Source organism: Panthera uncia (genome assembly GCF_023721935.1).
Source record: "Panthera uncia isolate 11264 chromosome A3 unlocalized genomic scaffold, Puncia_PCG_1.0 HiC_scaffold_11, whole genome shotgun sequence".
Lineage (NCBI taxonomy): Eukaryota > Metazoa > Chordata > Mammalia > Carnivora > Felidae > Panthera > Panthera uncia.
This window is the reverse complement of record NW_026057578.1, coordinates 42,404,209-42,425,323: the sequence shown is the minus strand read 5'-3', so window position 1 is coordinate 42,425,323 and position 21,115 is coordinate 42,404,209. Positions and strand designations below refer to the sequence as shown.

General features: G+C 48.6%; 1 protein-coding gene across 1 annotated transcript in view; it reads left to right on the top strand.

The window, feature by feature from the left end:
- Window positions 1-19,483, top strand: part of OVOL2 (ovo like zinc finger 2) — a 31,104-nt gene extending 11,621 nt beyond the window's left edge. The window contains exons 3-4 of the mRNA XM_049651181.1: window positions 3,847-4,036; window positions 18,262-19,483. Of these exons, the coding sequence (XP_049507138.1) occupies window positions 3,847-4,036; window positions 18,262-18,575 (504 nt within the window). The 3' untranslated portion in view covers window positions 18,576-19,483. The remainder of the gene's footprint in view (window positions 1-3,846; window positions 4,037-18,261) is intronic.
- The last annotated feature ends 1,632 nt before the right edge of the window (window positions 19,484-21,115 follow it).

The following is a 21,115-nucleotide window of genomic DNA, read 5'->3' as shown; positions in this document are numbered from 1 at the left end:
TACTGTTCCAGTTACGCATTGCTCTTTCACAAATTACCCCAAATTTAGTAGTTTAATTTATTCTGAATTCGAGTTCTGAGGATTGACTGGGCTTAGCTGGGCCACTCTTGCCTGGGGTTTCTCTTGCGGTTGCGGTCAGATGGCAGCCGCCTGGAGTCTTCTGGGGGCTTGACTGGGCTGGACATCAGAGGGCTCACTCATGTGTCTGGCAGCTGATACTCTTTCCTTTTTCTAGCTGTTTTGACTATATGGTTCTAGCATCTTTTAAAAGTCCCTCTTGACGGACATATAGGTATTTCCTGGCCTTTTGCCGTTACAGATGGAATTTCAGGGTACCTGATGTGTGAAATACACTCTGTGGGATAAATTTCACATTTAGGAATTTATCCTACAAATATTCCTTCCTTTCTGAGAAGTGAAACAGTCTGGCAGAAGCTGGCTTCTTCAGCCATGATCTTTTGCCATTAGTTCATCTTAGATCTTTCAACAAGGCTCTCTTAAGGCTTCAAATAGAATTCGTTAATGTCTGGGTGCTGGATTGGTCATAGGTATAGAGAGGTGGCAGACAGTGCTTCAGGGATTGGAGGGTGCACCTTAGGGAAATTCCCTCAAATGAACCCCTGGGTGCTGGCTCAGTTTTCCATCATGTGGAATGGGGATGTATATGATGGTGGAGAAGTGAAAAAATTGCCTTTGTTGAGGCACATTTGGAGAATTTCTATTTTGTTCCAAGAAAACCAGAAGGAGACTCCCCCTTGGACTGGGGGAGGGCGGTTAGTCCTCAGTCTCCTCCCCCGTTATCATGTTTTCTCCTGTGTTAAAAGGCATTCTGTAGCTTGCTCAGATGATCCATTGGCCCTGCACTCCCTCAAAATGTCACTAATCTCCTTTCTATCTTTCAAGATTTTATTCTTTTCAAGCAAAATAATGCCAGTGATTTGAAGTTTTCATCTGGGACTGTAATAGAAAGTAAACAGGAGTTTGGGTTTGGACTATAAGTTGGCAAGTCCTTAAGAACATTCTGCAGGAAGACAGTTCTAGCTTTCTGCACATTCTTAATCAAATTACCTGGGTCAGTTGTCTATGTTCTGCTTAATTAGGCACTTGCTAGCTCTCAATGGCCTTTTTCCTGTGTAGACATGGCCTCAAGGAGCTCCAGGTATTCAGTTTGCGAAGACTTGGGCCATATTTAGTCTTTTCACATCCCTGCAAGGGTTGAAATTACCAAAATGGGGACTTCTGGGCAAGGAGAAGACCTGACCTGTCCTGGCGACAGAAATAGGAAAGTCTTGGGCTCAGCTGGGTCTCCCTCAGGACAAATGCCAGGCCCAACCCTCTTTGGGGGATGCAGGGCAGAGGTGGGACGTGGGAGTTGGAGGCCCAGGATGGTTACCCACTGGGTCAACAACCCAACCCCCGAGGCTGTCCTCCACTGTAGCTTCCAGGGGCCCCTCTGCCTTTTGAGGTAGAGCCCCAAGGAGGACACTGCCCTGCTCTGCTACCACAGCTCTATGGCTCAGGCTAGCCATGTGGAACCACACACAGTCTCTCTCTTTCCCACTGCCCTCTTCTGGAATATTCTTTGCCATTGCCCTCCTCTTCCTCCTCATCTTTGGCTGAGGAGCTCATTTCCTCTGGAAGTGCCTTCCCTCACAGTTTATGTCTGGGGTAGGTGCCTCTCTGAGGTGTCCATTGTGCCCTTGGGCTTCCCAGATATCAGGGGCCTTTTGACTGATCTCCTTCCCTACTAGACTGGCAGCTTCTTGGGATGTCATCCTGGTGACTGTATTGTTTCCAGCTCTGAGCACAGGGCCTGTTGCAGAGAGGGCACTCCAGTGTCAGCTGAGACAAATTAAGCTCCAAGCAGACAAGGAGGCTGACCGAAAAACCCTGTTCTGGAGTCTTGTGCCTTCTACAAGTCTCTTTGTATTTTGCCACCTGTGAGCCATTGCCCATCAACACGCTGTGCACTGGCCTGAGTCTGAGCTTGGGGTGTGGGGGGCAGGAATGTGCACAAACACTTCCTGGCTTCTGCAAAGGCATTTAGTCGAGGAAACCAGATGAACTATGATGAAACATCTGTGCATGATGGAACCTTCTGGAAGTAGTGGAATCAAGTACTGAACTGCCTCATGTCTCAAGGATGGTCTGTGCCACAGTGGCATCTCCTGGGAGCTGGTTAGAAATGCCGCGTCTAGACTCCACCACACCTCCTGAATCAGAACCTGTGTTTTAACAAGCCCCCCAGGGGATCCGTGTGCACGCTGGGGTTTAAGGGCCTTGGTCTTAGGGGTACAGGAAACCAGTTTTGGGCAGAAGCTGCAGAGAAGCTAGCTACATCAGCGAGGCAACAGTTGAGCTGGGTCTTAGTGGAGGGCAATACCCTGGGTGGAGGGGTGGTTGGTGTTGGAGGCTAGGGAGGTGTGTGGAGCCAGGCAAGGACCAAGTCTTCCTGCTAATGATGTTTGTATGAAAATAAGGTTATTAGGCCCTTTTATAAGTAGTAGAGCAATTGGATCAAGCTTCTAAATGATCTGGTTTGGTAACTAAGAAACCTTTGATGAATATATTAGATCTGGTGTTTTTCACCACTTAATTATAGATTCAATTTTCTTCCTTAGAGGCGGCCAGCATGGTTGAGGGACCACAAGACTGGGAGCCCAGGGCCTGGGGTTTGGTTATTGTTTTGCTGATAATGCAGCTGTGGGATCCTGACCAAGTCCCTTCCCCAAATGATCATTTTAGTTGTTGATACTTTGGTGGATCAGGAGCTGGGGCATGGCCAGGCAGTTCTACTGTGGGTAGCACTGGCCAGAGTCACTTAGCCGGTGGCTGCCATGGGCTGGGCCAGGAGGTCCAGGGAGGCTTTATTCATATCTGGCACATCAGTGCCTCTCCAAGTGGCCTTGCTGTCCAACGCCACTGGACCACTGGCCACTGGCCACTGGTTGCTTGGGCTTCCTCACAGCATGGTGGCTTTGGACATCTTACATGGCAGCTGGCTTCCATGAGGGAACATATAGAAGCTGCAAAGTCTCTTAAGACCTAGAACTTGCCTCCATCCCAGGGGAGAGGAAATGGTTTCCGTCTCTTGATGAATAGAGCAGCATGCAGGCGCGGGGAGGAAGGAGTGGATTGTGGCTGTCTTTGGGGACTCTACGGCGGGCTCCATGACATCATCAGGACCTGGACTCCCTTCTTTCTGCTCTTCCATCCTCAGCACTGGCTTCCCTGTCATGGTCCAAAGGGGCAGTTGGAGGTGTAGCCAGCAGGAAGGAGAAAAGGAGGAAGAGGGCCCCATCTTCCCCCAGAGAGGAGTGTATTTTTCATTGGCCTGCTCATCCTGCGGCCATGACTTGCTATCAGGCTGGCAAGTATAGACACTTAGCTGGGGGCAGGGAACACAAGTCTGTTCTAAGGTGAAGGGAAGTGTGTGTGTGGGGGGGGCACCTGGGTGGCTCAGTCAGTGAAGTGTCTGGCTCTTGATTTTGGCTCAGGTCATGATCTCTCTTTTGTGAGGTCGAGCCCTACATCGGGCTCTGTGCTGACAGTGGGGAGCCTGCTTGGGGTTCTCTCTCTCCCTCTTTCTCTACCCCCTCCCCTGCTCGTGCTTTGTCTCTCAAAATAAAATTTTTAAAAAAAGAAGAAGTCTGTTCTCAGGAAGAAGGGGAGAATGAATGCTGGGAGGAGCAGCCAGTGATCTCTTTCACCTTCCCCAAAACCTGCTTGGAAGTTCTTAGGGGTCAGGAGCCGCAGCCTGGCCACACGGGGAGGTGGGCTCCGGGCTGAGCCCACTGGGGGTGCCTGCCTGCGCCGGGGCCCTCACCCCCCCTCTCTCTGTCCCAGTTCACCACAGGCACATGCAGCGACCCGGCGGTTCACAGCTGTGAGCTGTGTGGCAAGGGCTTCCGCCTGCAGCGCATGCTCAACCGCCACCTCAAGTGCCACAACCAGGTGAAGAGACACCTGTGCACCTTCTGTGGCAAGGGCTTCAACGACACCTTTGACCTGAAGAGGCACGTCCGCACACATACAGGTGAGGAAGGGGCGTGTGCTTCGCGGTTGCTTTCGCTGTTCTGGCCGACAGAGCTCCTGCTCCCTCTCCACCAAAGAACTAAATCGGGAGCTTGGAGCAGTGTCATATTTCTGGAAAGACTGCAGGATGGGGCATCTGGGGCCAGTGCATCTCGGTCCAGCTCCTGGTTGTGCCACCAGCCGGCTGAGTTGCGGTGGGCCAGGCAAGCCCCTTTTCTGAGGCTGTTTGCCTCTGTAAGAGATGTGATGATGGTCCAAGTTCTGGGGCCATTTAAGACAGATCCCTGGCTGGGAGCGTTCTGGGCTGTGACGTCTGGTGCAACGCGGGGGGCATAGTTCATTCAGCCCTCGTCCGGCTGCCTGCTAGAATGGGTTCTTGTGGTCCCACTGGTGGTGTCTTTTCCTCCTTTGTTGGGGTATGAGCTGTCTCAGAATCAGGTCCTGAGAGCTCAGAAAGAGGAGGAAACGCTCAGCTCCTCTGTGAAGCGGGCAAGTGTTTTCCTTCCCTTGGACCTTCTGGAGTTCCCCGACTTGAGCATAGATCTAGGTCCTCACCAGCTCAATTCACAGAGAATCCTGGGAGTGCCCATCTGACTGGGTAAAATCTTGTTAGTTTAATTTAGAAACATCTGGCCTCTAGGCTTCTCCTTGAGGCCCATAGTTCCACACCGGCCAGAAGGATCCCTTGAGGACAATACTAAGGGTGCCCCTGCCCTGCTAAAAATTCTCCAACTCTGGGCAAGATGAAATCCCAACTCCTCATCATGATGGGCTTCATATAAAGCTCTTTACAATCCGGGTTCCATTTTCAAATTCCGGTCTGGTCTCATCCTATCCTGGCCCACCCCAGCCCACCCCAGCCCACCCCACCCCTCCCCATCCCAACCTGTCCTGTCTCCATCCCCATTCCATCCCCATCCCATCCCACCCCCTCCCTGCCCCACCCCTTACCCCCCAACCCCTCCCCATCCCATCTCCATCCTCTTTAATTTCATCTCATTTCAACCCATCCCATCCTAACCATTCAACCCCAACCTGGTCATGACCCATTCTCCCTATAGCCTCATAGAATTTACTATATATAGTCTCCTGATCCTCAAGCCCTTTCAGAGTTTGGGGTTTCCTCTGGCATCTTGGTGGGATGGGAAAATGTCTACTCCTCCCTCCTCAGTCCTCACACAGGACCCTTCTCCAATCCTGTGTATTCAGATTTCTTTTATAGCTCCTATCACACTGTTTTGTTCTTAGATTGCTGGCTGTGAGCTGTTTGCCCGGCCTGGGAAGAGTGTCCCCCACCTTAGAGAGTGGGCTGGAATACTCAAAAGTTTCTCTTTTCCTTTTAAAAAACCTTTAGTGAAGTGGATTTTTGCATCCAGGAAAGCACACAAATCAGAAGCATATAGTTTGACGAGTTCAGGAATTTTTACAGAGTGAACACACACCCATATAACTAGCACCCAGACCAAGAAACAGAATACAGCAGTACCCCCTTATCCGTGGGGACACGTTCCAAGACCTCAGTGGATGCCTGAAACCACACGTGGTACCAAACCCTACATATTCTATGCTTTTTCCTATATATACATACCTACGATAATATTTAATTTATATAGTAGGCACAATAAGAGATTAACAACAATAACTGGTAATAAAATAGAACAGTTATAGCCATATACTGTAATAAAAGTTCAGTGAATGTCGTCTCTCTTTCTCAAAGTTTCTTATTGTGCTGTACTCCCCCTTCTTGTGATGTGTGAGATGATAAGATGCCTACGTGATGAGATGAAGTGAGGTGAATGACCTAGGCATTGTGATGTAGCGTTAGGATACTACTGACCTTCTGATGTTATGTCAGAAGGAGGACCGTCTACTTCCGGACCACAGTGGACCACGGGTAGCTGAAATCACTGAAAGTGAACCCCCGGATAAGGAGGGCTACCATACGCCCTGTGCCCAGAATTCCTGCTCCTCCCTCTGTCACTATCGCCTTCCCTCCACGAGGCACTACTAGTGTGACTTGTAGCAGCATTGATTACCGGGCCTGGTTTTGGGCATGATAGAAATGGAATCCTATGGTGTGTACTCTTCCGGGCTGGATACAAGGCTTCTTTTTTTAGTCCCTAGCACCAGTGAATCAGTTCAAGTTTGATCTCTGTGTGGTCAGGTTGGCACCTTAGGTTGGGGTGGGCGGAGGGTTCTCTGGGGTGGCAGAGCATTCTGTAGGATGTGGGGAGTCCTGCAGGGGGTGGAGGACCCAAGGCTGTAGGTGGACTCATCGGGTAGCTACCAATAGACAGCTGACCCGAGGGGCTGGAGGAGATTGGGGGCCACTCACTCAGTCCTCTGTCCCTGGTTGCTCTGGACTGTTTCTCGGCTTTCCATCTCTGTCTGAGGCTGTCCTTGAGGACACGGTCTTGTTCTTCTGAAACTTGCCTGGTGGGCGCTGTGGTCACTCCCTGACCCTGGCCTTTAAGACAGAGTGAAGAGTCTCAGGGAGCGTTGCTGGCTGTGAGTACCTTCAGCTGGAGTAAGCAGTGAGCCAGTGGGGTTGCCTCATCTGTGACCGAGTTGACTCTCCATTAATGGAAATATCAGGGACTGCTTCTCCGAGAAGAGTTTGCAAATTCACCCAGTCACGTACTGATTAAAAGCTACAGATCTGAGTTAGCTGACTATGCAACTGTATCTAAATTACTTATCTTTTTTTTTTTTTTTGGCCTTAGTTTGTCCATCTCTAAAATGGGCATAATTTTGGGACCTGTAACCTAAAATAATAATTGTGAGGTCTCAGGGCAATAATCGTAAGCACATAGTAAATATTAAATATTATTAGTAGCAAAAGTTCAAATAATTGGCAGAGGTTTCCTGAGACCTTGCTGTGGGACAGGCCCTAGACTCCCCTCTGTGCTCATGGAGAGCTCAGCCAACCTGGGGAGAAATCAGACATCTGACTGTCACATGAGAAAAACAAGAGGTGTCAAACAAAAGAAAAAGTAGCATAGGTATGCCAGTGGGGAGGCCTGGCACATGCATTGACAGGGCATCAGGGAGGCTTCTCAGAGGTGTCTTTTGGCTGACCTTGAAGGATGAGCCAGATTTCCACAGCTGGACGGGGAGGAAAGGGCCTTGCAGGTGCCGAGTGTCTTAATTTGGGTTGCAGACCCTGACCTAAGGATTTGGGTGTAAGCGGTTTATTTTGGGGGTGATCTCAGGGGGCATAGTGAGAGGTTACGGAGGGGAGGTGGGGAGGGGAAGACAGCCAATAAGAGCAAGCTATTGAGCAGGGTGTCACCGTGCGCACCTGGGGCTCAACCCCACTGGGGGTCCTCTGAAGAACCACGTAGAATGTACCACAGAATTGTTCCAGGGGCAAGAAAGCTGGGGGATTTATCCTGTCACTCCCATCCCTCCTTGATGGGGGTCCATCCTGGGACCCTCAGGTCCTAGGCAGCTCCTCCCCCCCAGCCCCTTGAAGGTCTCCGGTGTCTCCTGGGGAATCTCCTCCAACAGAGAGATGCTGGAAGCCACTGACGTTACTGGAACTGAGATGACCTGGTGGTAGGCTGGGGGCTTGGGGTGGGGTGTTGACGATGTCCTCTAAGGGAGAAAAAGGGCTCGCAAGTAAGGAGGGTGACTCGGCAGAGACTGGGAGTCCCCACAGAGGGTGACTCAGCTTCCTCAGATGGCAGCGAGCTACAAGTAGCCACTTTCCTTCATGCTGGGCCCTCAGCATTTATCTATTACTTCATACAACCCCAAGGAGTCAATTAGGCCCACTTAATAGATGAGGAGACCAGGTTCAGGGAGGTCAGATAACCATGGATGGTGGAATTGGGAACCAGACCGGCTGGTGCCGAAGTTCATGGTCCTCTATTTCCCGTAAGTCCCCTTGTCTGTCCCCTTTGCCTCCCGCTGCCGTCCCCAATTTTCTCCCCAAGACCGGGGCCTCACCGGCCTTGCCCCGTTTCAGTTTCTGGAAGCCTGCTTGCTCTGCAGGAAGGTGAGATAAAGGGACACCTGGGCCTGGCAGAAACTGCACACTGCAGCCTGGGGTTTAGCAGGTCGCAGAGGAGTCTGTGTGTGTGTGTTCAATGGTGCCAAGATGCCCACGGTGAGCAAGAAAGAAGATGGCCTGTGTCTCCGACTCTTGAGCTCCTCTGTCTCTTGATCCTCAAACGTGAAATTTCTAGTGACCCCGGGAGGGGCTGAAAATTGCTGACATTGGTAAATAATAATGCCTTCCATCCAGGGCCTTCCCAAAGAGCTTCACGGTTTCTCCTCTGGGAAGGGGGCATCTAGAAGGTAAAAAGCACAGCAGCCCCAGGCCACATGTAATGCGTGAGACCCCCCCCCACATGTGGCTGGTCTGATTGAGACGTGTCGATAAGTGGAAAACCGATACCAGATTTTGAAGACTTGATGCAAAATAAGAATGCAAAACATCTCGGTTTTTAATGTTGATTCCCTGTTGGAATGGGAATATCTTGAATACGTTGGGTTAAGCGAAATATATCGTTGGAATTAATTTCACCTGTTCTCTTTTTACCGCTTTTAATGAGGCTACTGGACATTTTAAGGCTACAAAGTGGCTTGCATTTTAATTTCTGTTGGACAGCCCTGACTATAAGGTCGAATCTACAGGTAATGACTTAAAAATTTTTAAATCCTAATTTTGACTCTTTTTTTTCCTTTTTTAAAATTTTAATGTTTATTTATTTTTGAGAGGGAGAGAGACAGAGTGTGAATGGGGGAGGGGCAGAGAGAGAGGGAGACACAGAATCGGAAGCAGACTTCAGGCTCTGAGCTATCAGCACAGCCCAACGCGGGGCTCGCACTCGTGAACCGAGATCATGACCTGAGCTGAAGGCAAACACCAAACTGACTGAGCCACCCTGGCGCCCCTAATTTTGAGTCTTAAAGTGATCAACAGATAGAATTATGGAAATGTCTTGAACCTGTTTTTCCTGCCCTGGTTTATTTGCTGCTGGAGATGTGCCTCCAGGTAATAATGGACCAGAATGAGGAGGGAGGCAAGGGCTTACTGACAAATTAGGTGGTAGCAAACTGAAAAAGGAGTCTTGGCTGTGGGGACATCCCCATGCCAGGACCTGGAGGAGCAGACCAAGGTCCTGGTGTGAGGGGCCACCCTGCCATCTCTTGAGCTCTTTACAAAAGGGTTAATCCATGAATCAGTAAAAAGAGCAAAAATTTGGGATTCTCAAACATTAAAAAAATTTTTTTTTTTTAAATGACTTGGGGCTTGAACCCATGAACCACAAGATCATGCCCTGAGCCAAAGTCTGGCACTTGACTGACTGGGCCACCCGGGCACCCCTCAAACATTTTTAAGGTTCATGTGAACAACCTCTCTGGTTCCAAAAGATCTTAACAGAAGTCTGCAGATTCGGGTCTTGTTTGAGAGATGAAGGTTGGATTTTTCCTATTGACTGTTACAAGTAAATGTATTTAGACCAGAAGCAAAGATGTGGACAGTGTTAACACAGGTATAGCAGACAGCAGTTGAGTGAAGGGTATGTTTGCTTACAGGCTGATTAGACCAGTCATGACTAATTTTTTTAAACTTTTTTTTTAACGTTTATTTTTGAGAGAGCACAAGGCCAGAGAGGGGCGGGGATGGGGGGGTGGGGGTGGACATAGGATCCAAAGTGGGCTCCCCGCTGACAGCAGCCCGATGTGGGGCTTGAACTCACCTCGAGATCATAATCTGAGCCAAAGTCAGACAACTCAACCGGCTGAGCCACCCCTGCACCCCCAGTCATGACTAAAGATGTATCTGGGATCTCAGGACCCTTCTTTTGAGAATTGTAGCTACAGTATCGATGAGGCGGGCAAAGAGAGTGGCATAGAGAACCAGGATTAATCCATCCTCCCCCACATCTCCTGTCACATGCTGAGAGGGACAGGGCATCCAAGGAAAGACTCAGAACAGGAGACATTTCGGAAGAGACCCAGGGAAACCGGAGCCTGTAAATGTCTTACTTAATATCCAAGTGGATGAAAGAAAAGATTAAGATGTCTTTTTTGGATGACTTCACCAAGAAAAAAGTAACTCAGAGGGTGTGTGTGTGTGTGTGTGTGTGTGTGTGTGTGTGTGTGATGGGGAGGGGGGATGTTAGTCAAATGACATCTGATTCAAGGTTGGGAGACAGAAACTGGTGCAAAAAACCTGTGTAACATTTCATGGAAGTAGATCAGCAAACAAGGGGCTATTTTTCAATCCAAATTGTCCTGGGTCGGGTTCCCTAGAAGCAGATTCTGAGATGGTGATTCTTATGAAATGATTTATTGAGGGAGGGCTGTCAGACGAAACCTGGAAGGGAGGGGGAAGCAGAGAGGTGGTCTCACGGGGAGTCTGGCCTCAGCCCGGTCCCACGGGGGTTCTGGGTGTGAATGGCACTATAGACCAGTGGCGGGCACTTTTATGTCAGACATTGGCTGAGGGCTGCCTTTCCCCTTGGCTCAGATGTCAATTGCCCAGTGCCCATTCCTTGGAGAAGGGGACAGCCGGGAGCTGTTAGCTATCCACACACATGATAGATAGAGAATGAAGCACTAGCTCAGAAAAGGGGGTCAGCGTAGGGGACCAGCAGCATCCGCTACGCACATAGTGGAGGAAACCATGGTATTTAAGTGGGGTTGACAGGACCACTGAGGCCAGCATGGGAGATTATGGTCAGAATGGAGAGAGGGAGCCATGAGCTTTAAAGAAACGAACGCACATCTAGTTCACAGCCTGTGAAAAACATCATGGGCCTGTTTTTAGAGAAGATTCTTTTGGATTTGTTTAAGTGTTTAGGTTGAGCCAGCTGGGATGCCTCCTAAGAATGGCCATCCATGGAAGGAAATGGTTTGCTTTTGGTGGGGGAGATCTGTATTCTAGAATAAAACATAATAGCCGGTATTTGCATGTGCCAGACTCCGCACCAAGTGCCCACCCTCACTACTCCTGAACCAGCAGCACCAGCACCACCTGGGAGCCTGCTGGGAACGCAGAACCACACTGAGGGCTACGGCGTGTCAGGTGCGGTCTGGGCATTGTTTACTGCTCCCAACAGGTGCACCAGGCTCTTCCGACAAGTACAGCCTTTATTGAAAGTATTCTATTTTTCTTGTTTGGAAAATGGCTACTCATTCTGTAAAAGTCTCCAGCCAATGTAGACCAGAAAGTATGAGCCACTATAAGCAGCTTGAAAAGGACACAGGCATCCGTGGGGTCTCCAGCGCAGCCTTTGTGGGGGGGGGGGGGTGCCATGGCATATAACCCATGTTGATTATAACTTTATGACTCAAATGAAGGAGTCCGTTCAAGGCACCTGTCGTTCCTGTGGAAGCTTCTGAGTTCCAGGGAGAGGAGCAAAGGAATTTAGATTCTCGAGGTCAGGGAAGTGGGGAGGGGGGCACTGGCCAAAGCTGCAGTATCTGCCCCACCCCTTGGGACGCCCTCTGGCCTTATCTTCCAATCAGACCACATTGAGAGGGACTGGAAGGCAAACAAATCCCATCTTGATTGAAGAAGAGGAAACAATGGTGTCTTTGTTTGGAGCCTACAGGGAAGGATTGACTAGTTGGGAAAAATGCAGATTGGGAGAAGTTTGGAGTGGGGCCGATGGCTGCCAAAGAATAAAGTCAACTCCACCCCTAGGGAGTTGAATGCTGTCCTGTGGGATCACCTCTTTCGTTCATCAGACTGTCTGCTTTATTTTATTTTGACTTACATTTTAGCTAAAAAAAAGTAATACGAAAGGGAACAAAAAATGAAAGGAAAAAAGTCAGCCTTCCTCCCCCTTCCAAGCCCCAGTTCCACACCTGAAAGCAAACCACCATTTCACTTCCAAGTTTTTAACACACATAACTTTTTTCATGCCCTATATATCTTGGACACTGTTTCATATATCTGCACAGGTAGACATACCTTAACTGTCTTTAATAGTTATCAGAGCATTTTTAAATACAAGATGAAGGGGCGCCCAAGTGGCTCAGTCAGTTAAGCGTCTGATTCTTCATTTCAGCTCAGGTCATGAGCTCATAGTTTGTGTGTTTGAGCCCCATGTCGGGCCCTGCACTGACAGTGCAGAGCCTGCTTGGGATTCTCTGTCCCTCCCCCTCCCCCACTCGTGCTGTCTCTGTCTCTTTCAAAATAAATAAATAAATAAAGTTAAAAAATAAATATGAGATTTTGACATAATTTCAAAAACGGAGGCACCATCAACAAACACCATCTCAAAGTTTCTTTCCTTTCCTTTCTTCCTTCCCTTTTTCTCTTTCTCCCTTCCCTTTTTCTCTTTCTCCCTTTCCTTTCCTTTCCTTTCCTTTCTTCTTTTTTCTTTTCTTTTCTTTCCTCCCTCCCTGCCTTCCTTTTCTTCCTTTGTTTCTTTTCTCTCTTCCTTCATTTCTTTTCTTTCTTTCTTTCTTTCTCTTCCTTTCTTTTTTAAATGTCAGACTGCCATCGATATTCTTGTACATCCTTTGTCTACCTGTGTGAGTCTTTCTGTAGATAGTTTCCCTAATGTGGGCCAAAGGGTAGACGACGTTACAATATTTTGTGGTCATTACCACACTGCCTCCAGAGGAGGTTGCCCTAGATATCCACTCCCACAAGTTCATGTTTATATAAAGTTCAATAACGGAGCACTTAGCTACAGCAAGGAGAGCAAGCAGAAAGCACCAGTAGCAAAGAATTTTCTTTGGAGATGTGTGATGCGAACCTTTATTTTAGTAATAGGAATAGAAAATTTGGGGCACCTGGATGGCTTAGTTGGTTAAGCATCTGACTCTTGATTTCAGCTCAGGTCATGATCTTATGATTTGCGGGTTCGAGCCCTGTGTCGAGCTCTGCGCTGACAGTATGGCACCTGCTTGACCTTCTCTTTCTCTTCCTCTTTCTCTGCCCCTTACTCTTGCTTTCTCTCTCAAAAACAAACAAATAAATAAATAAATAGGAAATTTGAAGACAGGAAACCATTTTGGATAACCCAATGAAGTAGTTTTTGGATGAGGTAGTAGAAGCCTTACAGCACAACCTTCAAAAAGTGACAGTGAAGGAGGTCTCTCTGCACGCTTCTTCTGCACCAGACACCTAATGCCCACATTTAAAAAAAATTGTCCCTTTTTAAAAATTTTTCTTTCTTTTCTTTTCTTTTTATTTTTAAGTATAATTTATTGACAAATTGGTTTCCATGCAACACCCAGTGCTCATCCCAACAAGTGCCCTCCTCAATGCCCATCACCCACTTTCCCCTCTCCCCCCACCCCATCCCCTTTTTTTCAAACGACTGTAAGATAACAATACATTCCCAAGTGCTTGCAAATAGAAAAAGTGTATATACCTGTATGTGTATATATATATATATATATATATATGTCCATATATATATATATGGACAGCGTGTGTGTGTGTGTATATGTACAGCGTATAGACAAATACTACATATGTGCCCACCAGCCAGTTAATGAGTAGAGCATATTTGTGTTCTCTTGAGCTGTATTGTAAACTCTTGAAGCTGTATCCTACCGAGTACTTAATGTTAATATGTTAATACGCACCAGGCCCTTTGCATGTGATGTCTTGATTAATCCTCAGAGCAGCCTAACAAGGGGGTATGAATGTTATCCCCATTTTATAGGTGGAGAAACTGAGGCTCGGTGGATTCGGCCATCTCTCATGGGCTCACATAATGAGTAGGAGATGTGTGGCCTTGGACTCTTGCTGTGTGGGTGTTAGTGAGTTACTGATGTCTGGAGCAGGCATGGTGTTTTCTAGTTCTGATATCTCACTCCAGACATGAACAAGGTTGGCCTTTGCTCCAGAGCACTAAGGTGGGTGAGGCCCCAAAGTCAGGGGGGACTTAGCATCGGTCCCCCTTGCCCAGGGGTCCTCTCTGGCCACCTTCCTGTCTCAGCCACCCCCACCGCACCAAGTTCACGGGAGGCAGGGGCTCCAGGAGGAAGGGGTTTGTTCCCAAGCCTTAAAAGGGTCACCCAGGGGCTGCTGCATGACAATGTCAGTGAGTGAGGGATGAGTGTGGTGTTTGCAGAGAGGGGAGGAGGAGCAGGTGTGCAAAAGTCAGAATTGCCCTAACTAGAGCTTTCGGCACCTGCTGTCTTCCATCCATCTCTGTGTCTGTGAGTCACCGGTCCTCCGATCTAGGCTCACGTCCCACCCTCCCTGGGAAAATTCCACCACAGCGGCCATCCCCATTTTCTCTGTCATCTGGGTGATGTAGGACTCTGCAGTCTGTAGCCTTTGCTGTGTAGACCTTGCTGGGTGTTCTGCCCGTGGAAGGTGCTCGGTGACCTGTTGGATGCAGGGCAAGGAGACCGGTTCCTGGCACTCTCACCTCTGCCAGGGGGCAGGGATCAGGTGAAACCCTGGTCGGCAGCCGCTTCAGATCACCTTTTTGGGTCACCGCTGGGGCCAGGCCTCCTAGAGCAGGACTGGAAGAATCTGTCCTTTCCCCGGGGTCCAGGAGCTTGCCTGGGGTAAGTGTGCTCCCCTTTCCACATATTTAGTTTGGATGTTTTAACACAGTAGTGGGTTGAGTAACTGGTCTCTGGGTGAATTTCTGTTGTGATGAGCTGTAGGTTTAAAATCAGGTTGGCTGCTTGATCTGCCAGCTGCTGTCCCGGCCCAGAAGGCCTGATGAAACACAAAGCCCTCTATGGCGCAAGCATGAAACCCCAAACAGCCCTATTCCTTAAATTTGTAGAAGACTAGCTCCGAGGAAGTAACCTCTGTGACTCCTCCTTCACCATGATGGTAGGGGTTCGTTCTTTCATTTGTTGAAAAATTATTTACTGAGCACCTATTATGTTCCAAATGCCAAGGATTATGAAGGAATTTCTTAACTTCTGGCAGTTTTTCTAGAATGTGTGGAATATAACATAGGCCTGCACTCTGCTTGAGGAGACTGGAGTAACAGCTCACCATTGCATTGACCCCACAGTTTTTTCACAGGAGTGTTCTAGGATATGCTTCATGAAAGGGATTTGGTTCATTCAAGTGCTTGGATGGGGGTGGGGGAGACTTTTTTTCCATTTCAACTTACTTTAATTTCCTTCAACTTCCATTTCAACTTCCTTTATCATCTGTGCACTTCATGAATAGGAAGGGGCTCTCTCAGCCCCCTCCACAAGCCACCATTAAAGAAGTGGGGACATTTAGCCTTGAAGAGAAAATACTGGGGGGAGGGCAGCTTTCAGACACCCAAAGTGCAGTCCTGACGCCTAATTTGGTAGAATTTGCCTAGGAAGCTGTCTGGTCTTGGACTTCGGTTTGTTGGGGGTTTTTGGATTATGTGTTCAGTCTGCTTGCAATTTTCTGTTTCTTCCTGCTTCTGTTTTGGTCATGCCTAATTTGGCATGGCTTGGGAGCTGTGACTCCCTGAGAGATCCCAGTACAGGCAGCTTCACCATCACTTGGGAACTCGTTAGAAGTGCGTTCCTACCCCAGAACCAGAAACACCAGCGGTGGGGCCAGGAATCTGTGTTGTGACAAGCCCCCTAGGTTTGAGGACCACTGCTCCACATTCAGTTCAGTCTGGGGTAGGTCCTGGGACTCTGCATTTCCAGCAAGCTCTCAGGTAATGTGATTTGACTGTCGGTCCGGGAAGCGCACGTTGGAACCCTGTTGTACAAGGCAGTCTGTCTCTGGCTTGGGAAAGCTAGCATTTGGGTATAGCTGTCCAACAGCACACCATGGTGCTGTTGAAAAGGAGTGAAGCTGAACAGTAAGCACCAGCATGGGAAAATCCTCACGATGATTGGGAAGCTAAAAAAGTGGATTTTGAAAATATCTCTGGGTAAGTTTGCTTCCATTGAAGCCAGGATAGTAAAATCATCATAAATTTCATTTTTGTCTAAAAAAAATAGTTAAACATTTTAAAACGTGAGTTTTAATTACAGCTACTTTTCAATTTTTTAGTATTTTTCTTCAACAATTAGAACATTATGGGGAAAAGAATAACCAGTTAAAAAATACACAAAAACACCTACATAGGGCTCACATCTTCCTTTTGCCTCCGGGTCCTGTACAGCATTGTTGGGTCTTGTCCCTGTTTAGGATTTTGATAACTTGTTCATATGGATTTTTTTTAATGTGTTTTGGTTTTTGAAATATTACCTTTTTTAAATGTTTATTTGTTTTGAGAGAGAGAGCGCATGCAAGCACCTGTGTGAGCAGGAGAAGGGCGGAGGGGCTGGGGGGGCAGCGGGGGGGGGAGAGGATCCCAAGCAGGCTCTTGCTCAGCGTGAGCCCCACACAAGGCTCAGTCTCACAAATGAGAGATCGTGACCTGAGCTGAAATCAAGAGTCAGACGCTTAATGGACTGAGCCACCCAGGTGCCCCGAAATATTATTTTATCTTGACTGATGAGTTTTTGGCATACCCTTAAATTTGGCATCTGAGGCTTTGGGGGTTCCTGTAGGAGATAGCTCTGCTAACCTCTGGGCTCTTAGATTGTCTGACTGTAGTGGCCGCCCTCTTTGTTCCACGTACCCCTAGCATGATGCGCGCCCTCTCCCGGGCTTCCAGGTTATGTTACACTGTGCTTCCTTTACAACCAGGATCTCCTCCTTTAGAGCCTAAGTGGGGCCCGCCCTTACCGCTGCTTGTGTGACATTCCAACCTCACATTCAGGATGAGTGCTCTTGGTGGAAATAGGAAGGCCTGTGCTTTGATGAGGCTGAGCTCCCTGGTGTATATGGCACCTGTTAGCTCTCCATCTAGAAGGCGAGCCCCGCTAAGATTAGCCCGATTCTAAGGCCAGCGTGAGATCCAATTTGGAAATGCTTTCATACCTATAGCAGATGCCACCCATGTCCAGCCCACGCCCCTGGCTCCTGCCTTTTCTGGGCACACCTATCCACGTAGCAACTGCCCACACCTGCAACTCTGCCTGAGGGTGTTCCTGCTGGCACAGGACAGGGAGGGACAATCAGTGCCACCCAGAGGCGGCCCTAGACAGTGCTGCTGGAGGAGGGCGGGGGGTGGGGGGGTGACTCAGAGGTGAGGGTTCTGCATTGTTCCCTGAGCTTGCCTGGTGCACTTGGACTCCGGCTGCCTACAGCAGTGACTGCCTTGCTATCCCCACCTTGTAGGGCTCCTTCCTGTCCCTCGCTTCTTCACTCACCTACAGGTGCTACTGGAATCTTTGTCACAGGGTCTGTTTCCAGGAAAACTGCAACTAGAATAAAAACAAGGTTTACTTTGCCCACTATAAAATCAAAACATTGAAGCATGCAAGTGGGAAGACTAAAGCTCTTCCTCCCAAAGCCACGTGGTGTTTCTTTGCCAAGTTTGCATCCCTTTTTATGTTTGCTCATGTGGATGTTGTGAACCTTTGTGGACACACTTTGTGTCTTGCCTGAATCGTTTTCCTCATGTTGAATTCCTCCCTATGCTGATTTCCTTTTTCTCCTACTTCTCCTACCCTTCAGCTCCTGGCAACCATTTTTCGACTCTGTTCCTATGTGTTTGACTTTTCCATATAAAAGTGATACCATGCAGTATTTGTCTTTCTCTATGTGGTTTATTTCACATAATGCCCTCATGGTTCATCCACGATGTTGCAAACATCTATCTCCTTTCTCGTGGCTGTGTAATATTCCATTGTATAAATATACCACATCTTTTTTTATTCGTTCATTCGTTAATGGACACCTAGGTTGTTTGCATATCTTGGCCATTGTGAATAATGCTGCAGTGACCACAGGTGTGTAGGTGTCTCTTTGAGATCCTGTTTTCATTTCCTTTGGATATATATCCTAGAAGTGGGATTGTTGGGTCATAGGGTAGTGCGATTTTTAATTTTTGAGAAACCTCCATACTGGTTTCCATAGTGGCTGTACCCGTTTACATTTCCATCAAAAGTGCACGAATGTTCCCTTTTCTCCACATCCTCAAGGACACTTGTTATCTCTTGTCTTTGATGATAATCATTCTAACAGGCGTGAGGTGATCATTTCAGTGCAGTCGTGATTCACATTTTCCCGCCAATCAATGGCATCGAGCACCTTGTCATGTCCCTGTTGGTACTTTGCACGCCTTCTTTAGCAAAGGTCTATTCAATTTCTCTGCCCGTTTTTGAATCAGGTGGTTTGGTTTTCTGCTATCGGGTTGTGTATCACGATTTTAAATGGCTTCGCGGTTGGGAGGCTGTGGCTTGGCCGTGACCAACTGGTGATGTGTCTGCCCATCGACCTTGCAGGCATTCGCCCCTACAAATGTGACATCTGCAACAAAGCCTTCACCCAGCGCTGCTCCTTGGAGTCCCACCTGAAGAAAATCCACGGGGTGCAGCAACAGTACGCCTACAAGCAACGCCGGGACAAGCTCTACGTCTGTGAGGATTGTGGCTACACGGGCCCCACCCAGGAGGACCTGTACCTGCACGTGAACAGTGCCCACCCGGGCAGCGCCTTTCTCAAAAAGACATCCAAAAAATTAGCGGCTCTTTTGCAAGCCAAGCTGACGTCCACACTCCAGGGGAATGTCACCCTGAGCGAAGAAGAGGAGAAGTGAGGAGGTGCAGGAGGAGGAGCGGGGAGAGACGCTCGAGCTGCCACGCTTAGGGGATTTTTGGTTTTGGAGGGGGTCCCCCGCCCCACAGGGCTCAGTTCATCCCTCTGCCCTCCCGGGGCCACGGCAGGGGATCTGTTCCAAGGTTGTCAATGATGATAGTGGTGTCCAGCCCCCTGTAACCCACGTCCTGTTGAACAGTCACATTAACAAAAGTTCGTGGATGGCCACGATCGCCGTGCGGTATTTTTCTTTTTTCCTGTTTTTTTTTTTTTTTTAAACGATTTTCACATGTGGAGGCAGAGGTGTTCTTAGACTATCATTTTATGGTGCCTTGAAATAAAAGTCCTTCCACCTGAAATGCTACTCAAGCAAGGAAAAGGAATTTTATTATTCTGAAAGAGTTTACAGGAATTATTTTAATGAATGAAACGTTCTTGTGACACTTCCCTTATAAAAACAAGGCAGGAGAGCATGGAGTTCTAGCTCCCTGTTTAGGGCTTATTGTGGGACATTTGACTTCAGGTTACTTTGGGTGGGTGATTTTGTATTGGTGGGTGGGGTTGAAGAAGCATATCTTGAGTGCTGGGTAGGAGAGCAGATGAACGGGGGCCTCAGGGCTGATGGGCAGAGACTCCTGGGATGGACGGGGCAGGGCACTTAACGGATGCTTTGGTCACTCTTTGTGGCCGTGGTGTTACTGTGGAGATGCCTCTGGCTTTCTGGGGCTGGGACTTGCTGGCTGTAGGCACTTGTCCCTCCCTTGAGTCTGGCACTGGGGGAGAAGTGGAAAACGCTGGACCGTGAGGAATGCTCGCTGGCCTGGCCCACGTCCTGCTCATTTGGGAGGCATAGCAGTCTCTTTCGAGGCATGTGACTGCTGAGTGCTGTGACCTTTGGCTACCTGCACCTCCTCACCTGGGAGGCCTGGCCCCAGAGGCCCAGGAGGTTAACAATAAAGCCGACCTGAGACCTAGGTAGGGCAGAAGAGAGGCAACAGCCCATGGGGGTGAGGGGGTTGGCAAGGTGGTTTCCAGGGTCCTTCTGTGACTGGAGGGCTAGCAGGAAGGGCCCGAACCCTCAGGGCACCATGGCGGCCAAGAGAGAGATTCTCCCCAGTCCTGGAGCTGCCAGCACTGGGAGCTCCAGGACCAATTGCTGACATCACGTTGTGTTTCCTAATGCTTGACACAGAGGAGAGAGTCTAGAAAGCTTTTGATTTGCTTTTATCTGGGTAATTTTGACAACAAAAATGAGTATTCCTATAAGGGAATCTCTAAATGACTAGTTATTTAGGGGCAGCTGGCCTGTGGCACGGAGAATTGTGAACTAGCTGACATGACATTCTCTTTTAGGGATAGATTTTTATTTATTTTTAAACTTTTAAAAAAAATTTTAAAATTTTCAAATAAGCCAACATGGGGCTTAAACTCATGACCCCGAGATCAAGATCTGCAGGCTCTACTGATTGAGTCAGCCAGGCGCCTGGGGCAGATTTTTATTAAACAGAATTCTCTGGGTTGCAAGTGACAGAAACTCAGTTTAAAATGACTTGAACAGGGGCTCCTGGGTGGCTCAGTCGGTTAAGCGTCCGACTTCGGCTCAGGTCAAGATCTCTCAGTTTGTGAGTGAGAGCCCCGTGTCGGGCTCTGTGCTGACAGCTGGGGGCCTGCAGCCTGCTTCAGATTCTGTGTCTCCTCTCTCTGCCCCTCCCCCACTTGTGCTCCGTCTCTCTCTGTCAAAAATAAATAAAATATAAAAGAATTTTTCTTAATGACTTGAACAGAAAAGAGAGTGTATTGGCTGATAAGTCTAGGGTTGTCCAGCTTCAGGGGTGGCTGGATCGAGGTGCATAAATCATGTTATCTTCACTCATCTTTTTCTCTTTTATTTGGTTTTCCCACAGGTGACTTTTTTCTCAGGCAGCTTCAAGTGGGGGCCCCATGGCCACCCTGTGCTCTGGATTTCTGTCCCATAGTGCAGCAGCCCAGAAGAAGGGTTTGTCTTTCAGCCAAAGATCTTGGGCTGGTGCTTCTTGTCTGTGATTGGTCCGATTTGGCTTTCGGGTCCACCCTGAGTGGGTCAGCTATATCTCTGGTCTGGGAATAGGAAAGTGGTTCCCCAGCAGCAGAGCGGGTGCCATGACCAGAGAGGAAATGGATGTTGGGCAGGTTGTTGTCCTAGCTAAGACAGGCACAGCTGCTGTAACAAAGATTCCCTACAAATTCTGGGGCTTAGGGAAGAAGGCAGATCATTTCTCACTTAGCAGCCCTGGATTGGCAGATGGTTTTCCTCTTGCCGTCACTCAGAGACCCGACTTCTTTCCTTTGTTGCTCTGCTGTGCCCTAGGACGTTTTTAACATAATGCCTGGGTGAAACTGGGTCTCTGTGGGTTTGGGCTGTTAGGAGGGTTGTCTTGGTTTGCTTTCTCTGCAGATTCTTAGGCAAGGGTTCAGATTCAAGTCAATGGGTTAGGAGGCGATCCCAGGAAGCATCTGTAGTGGGAGTGGGGAAGTGTGACAGGAAAGAGCAGACAGCCAATA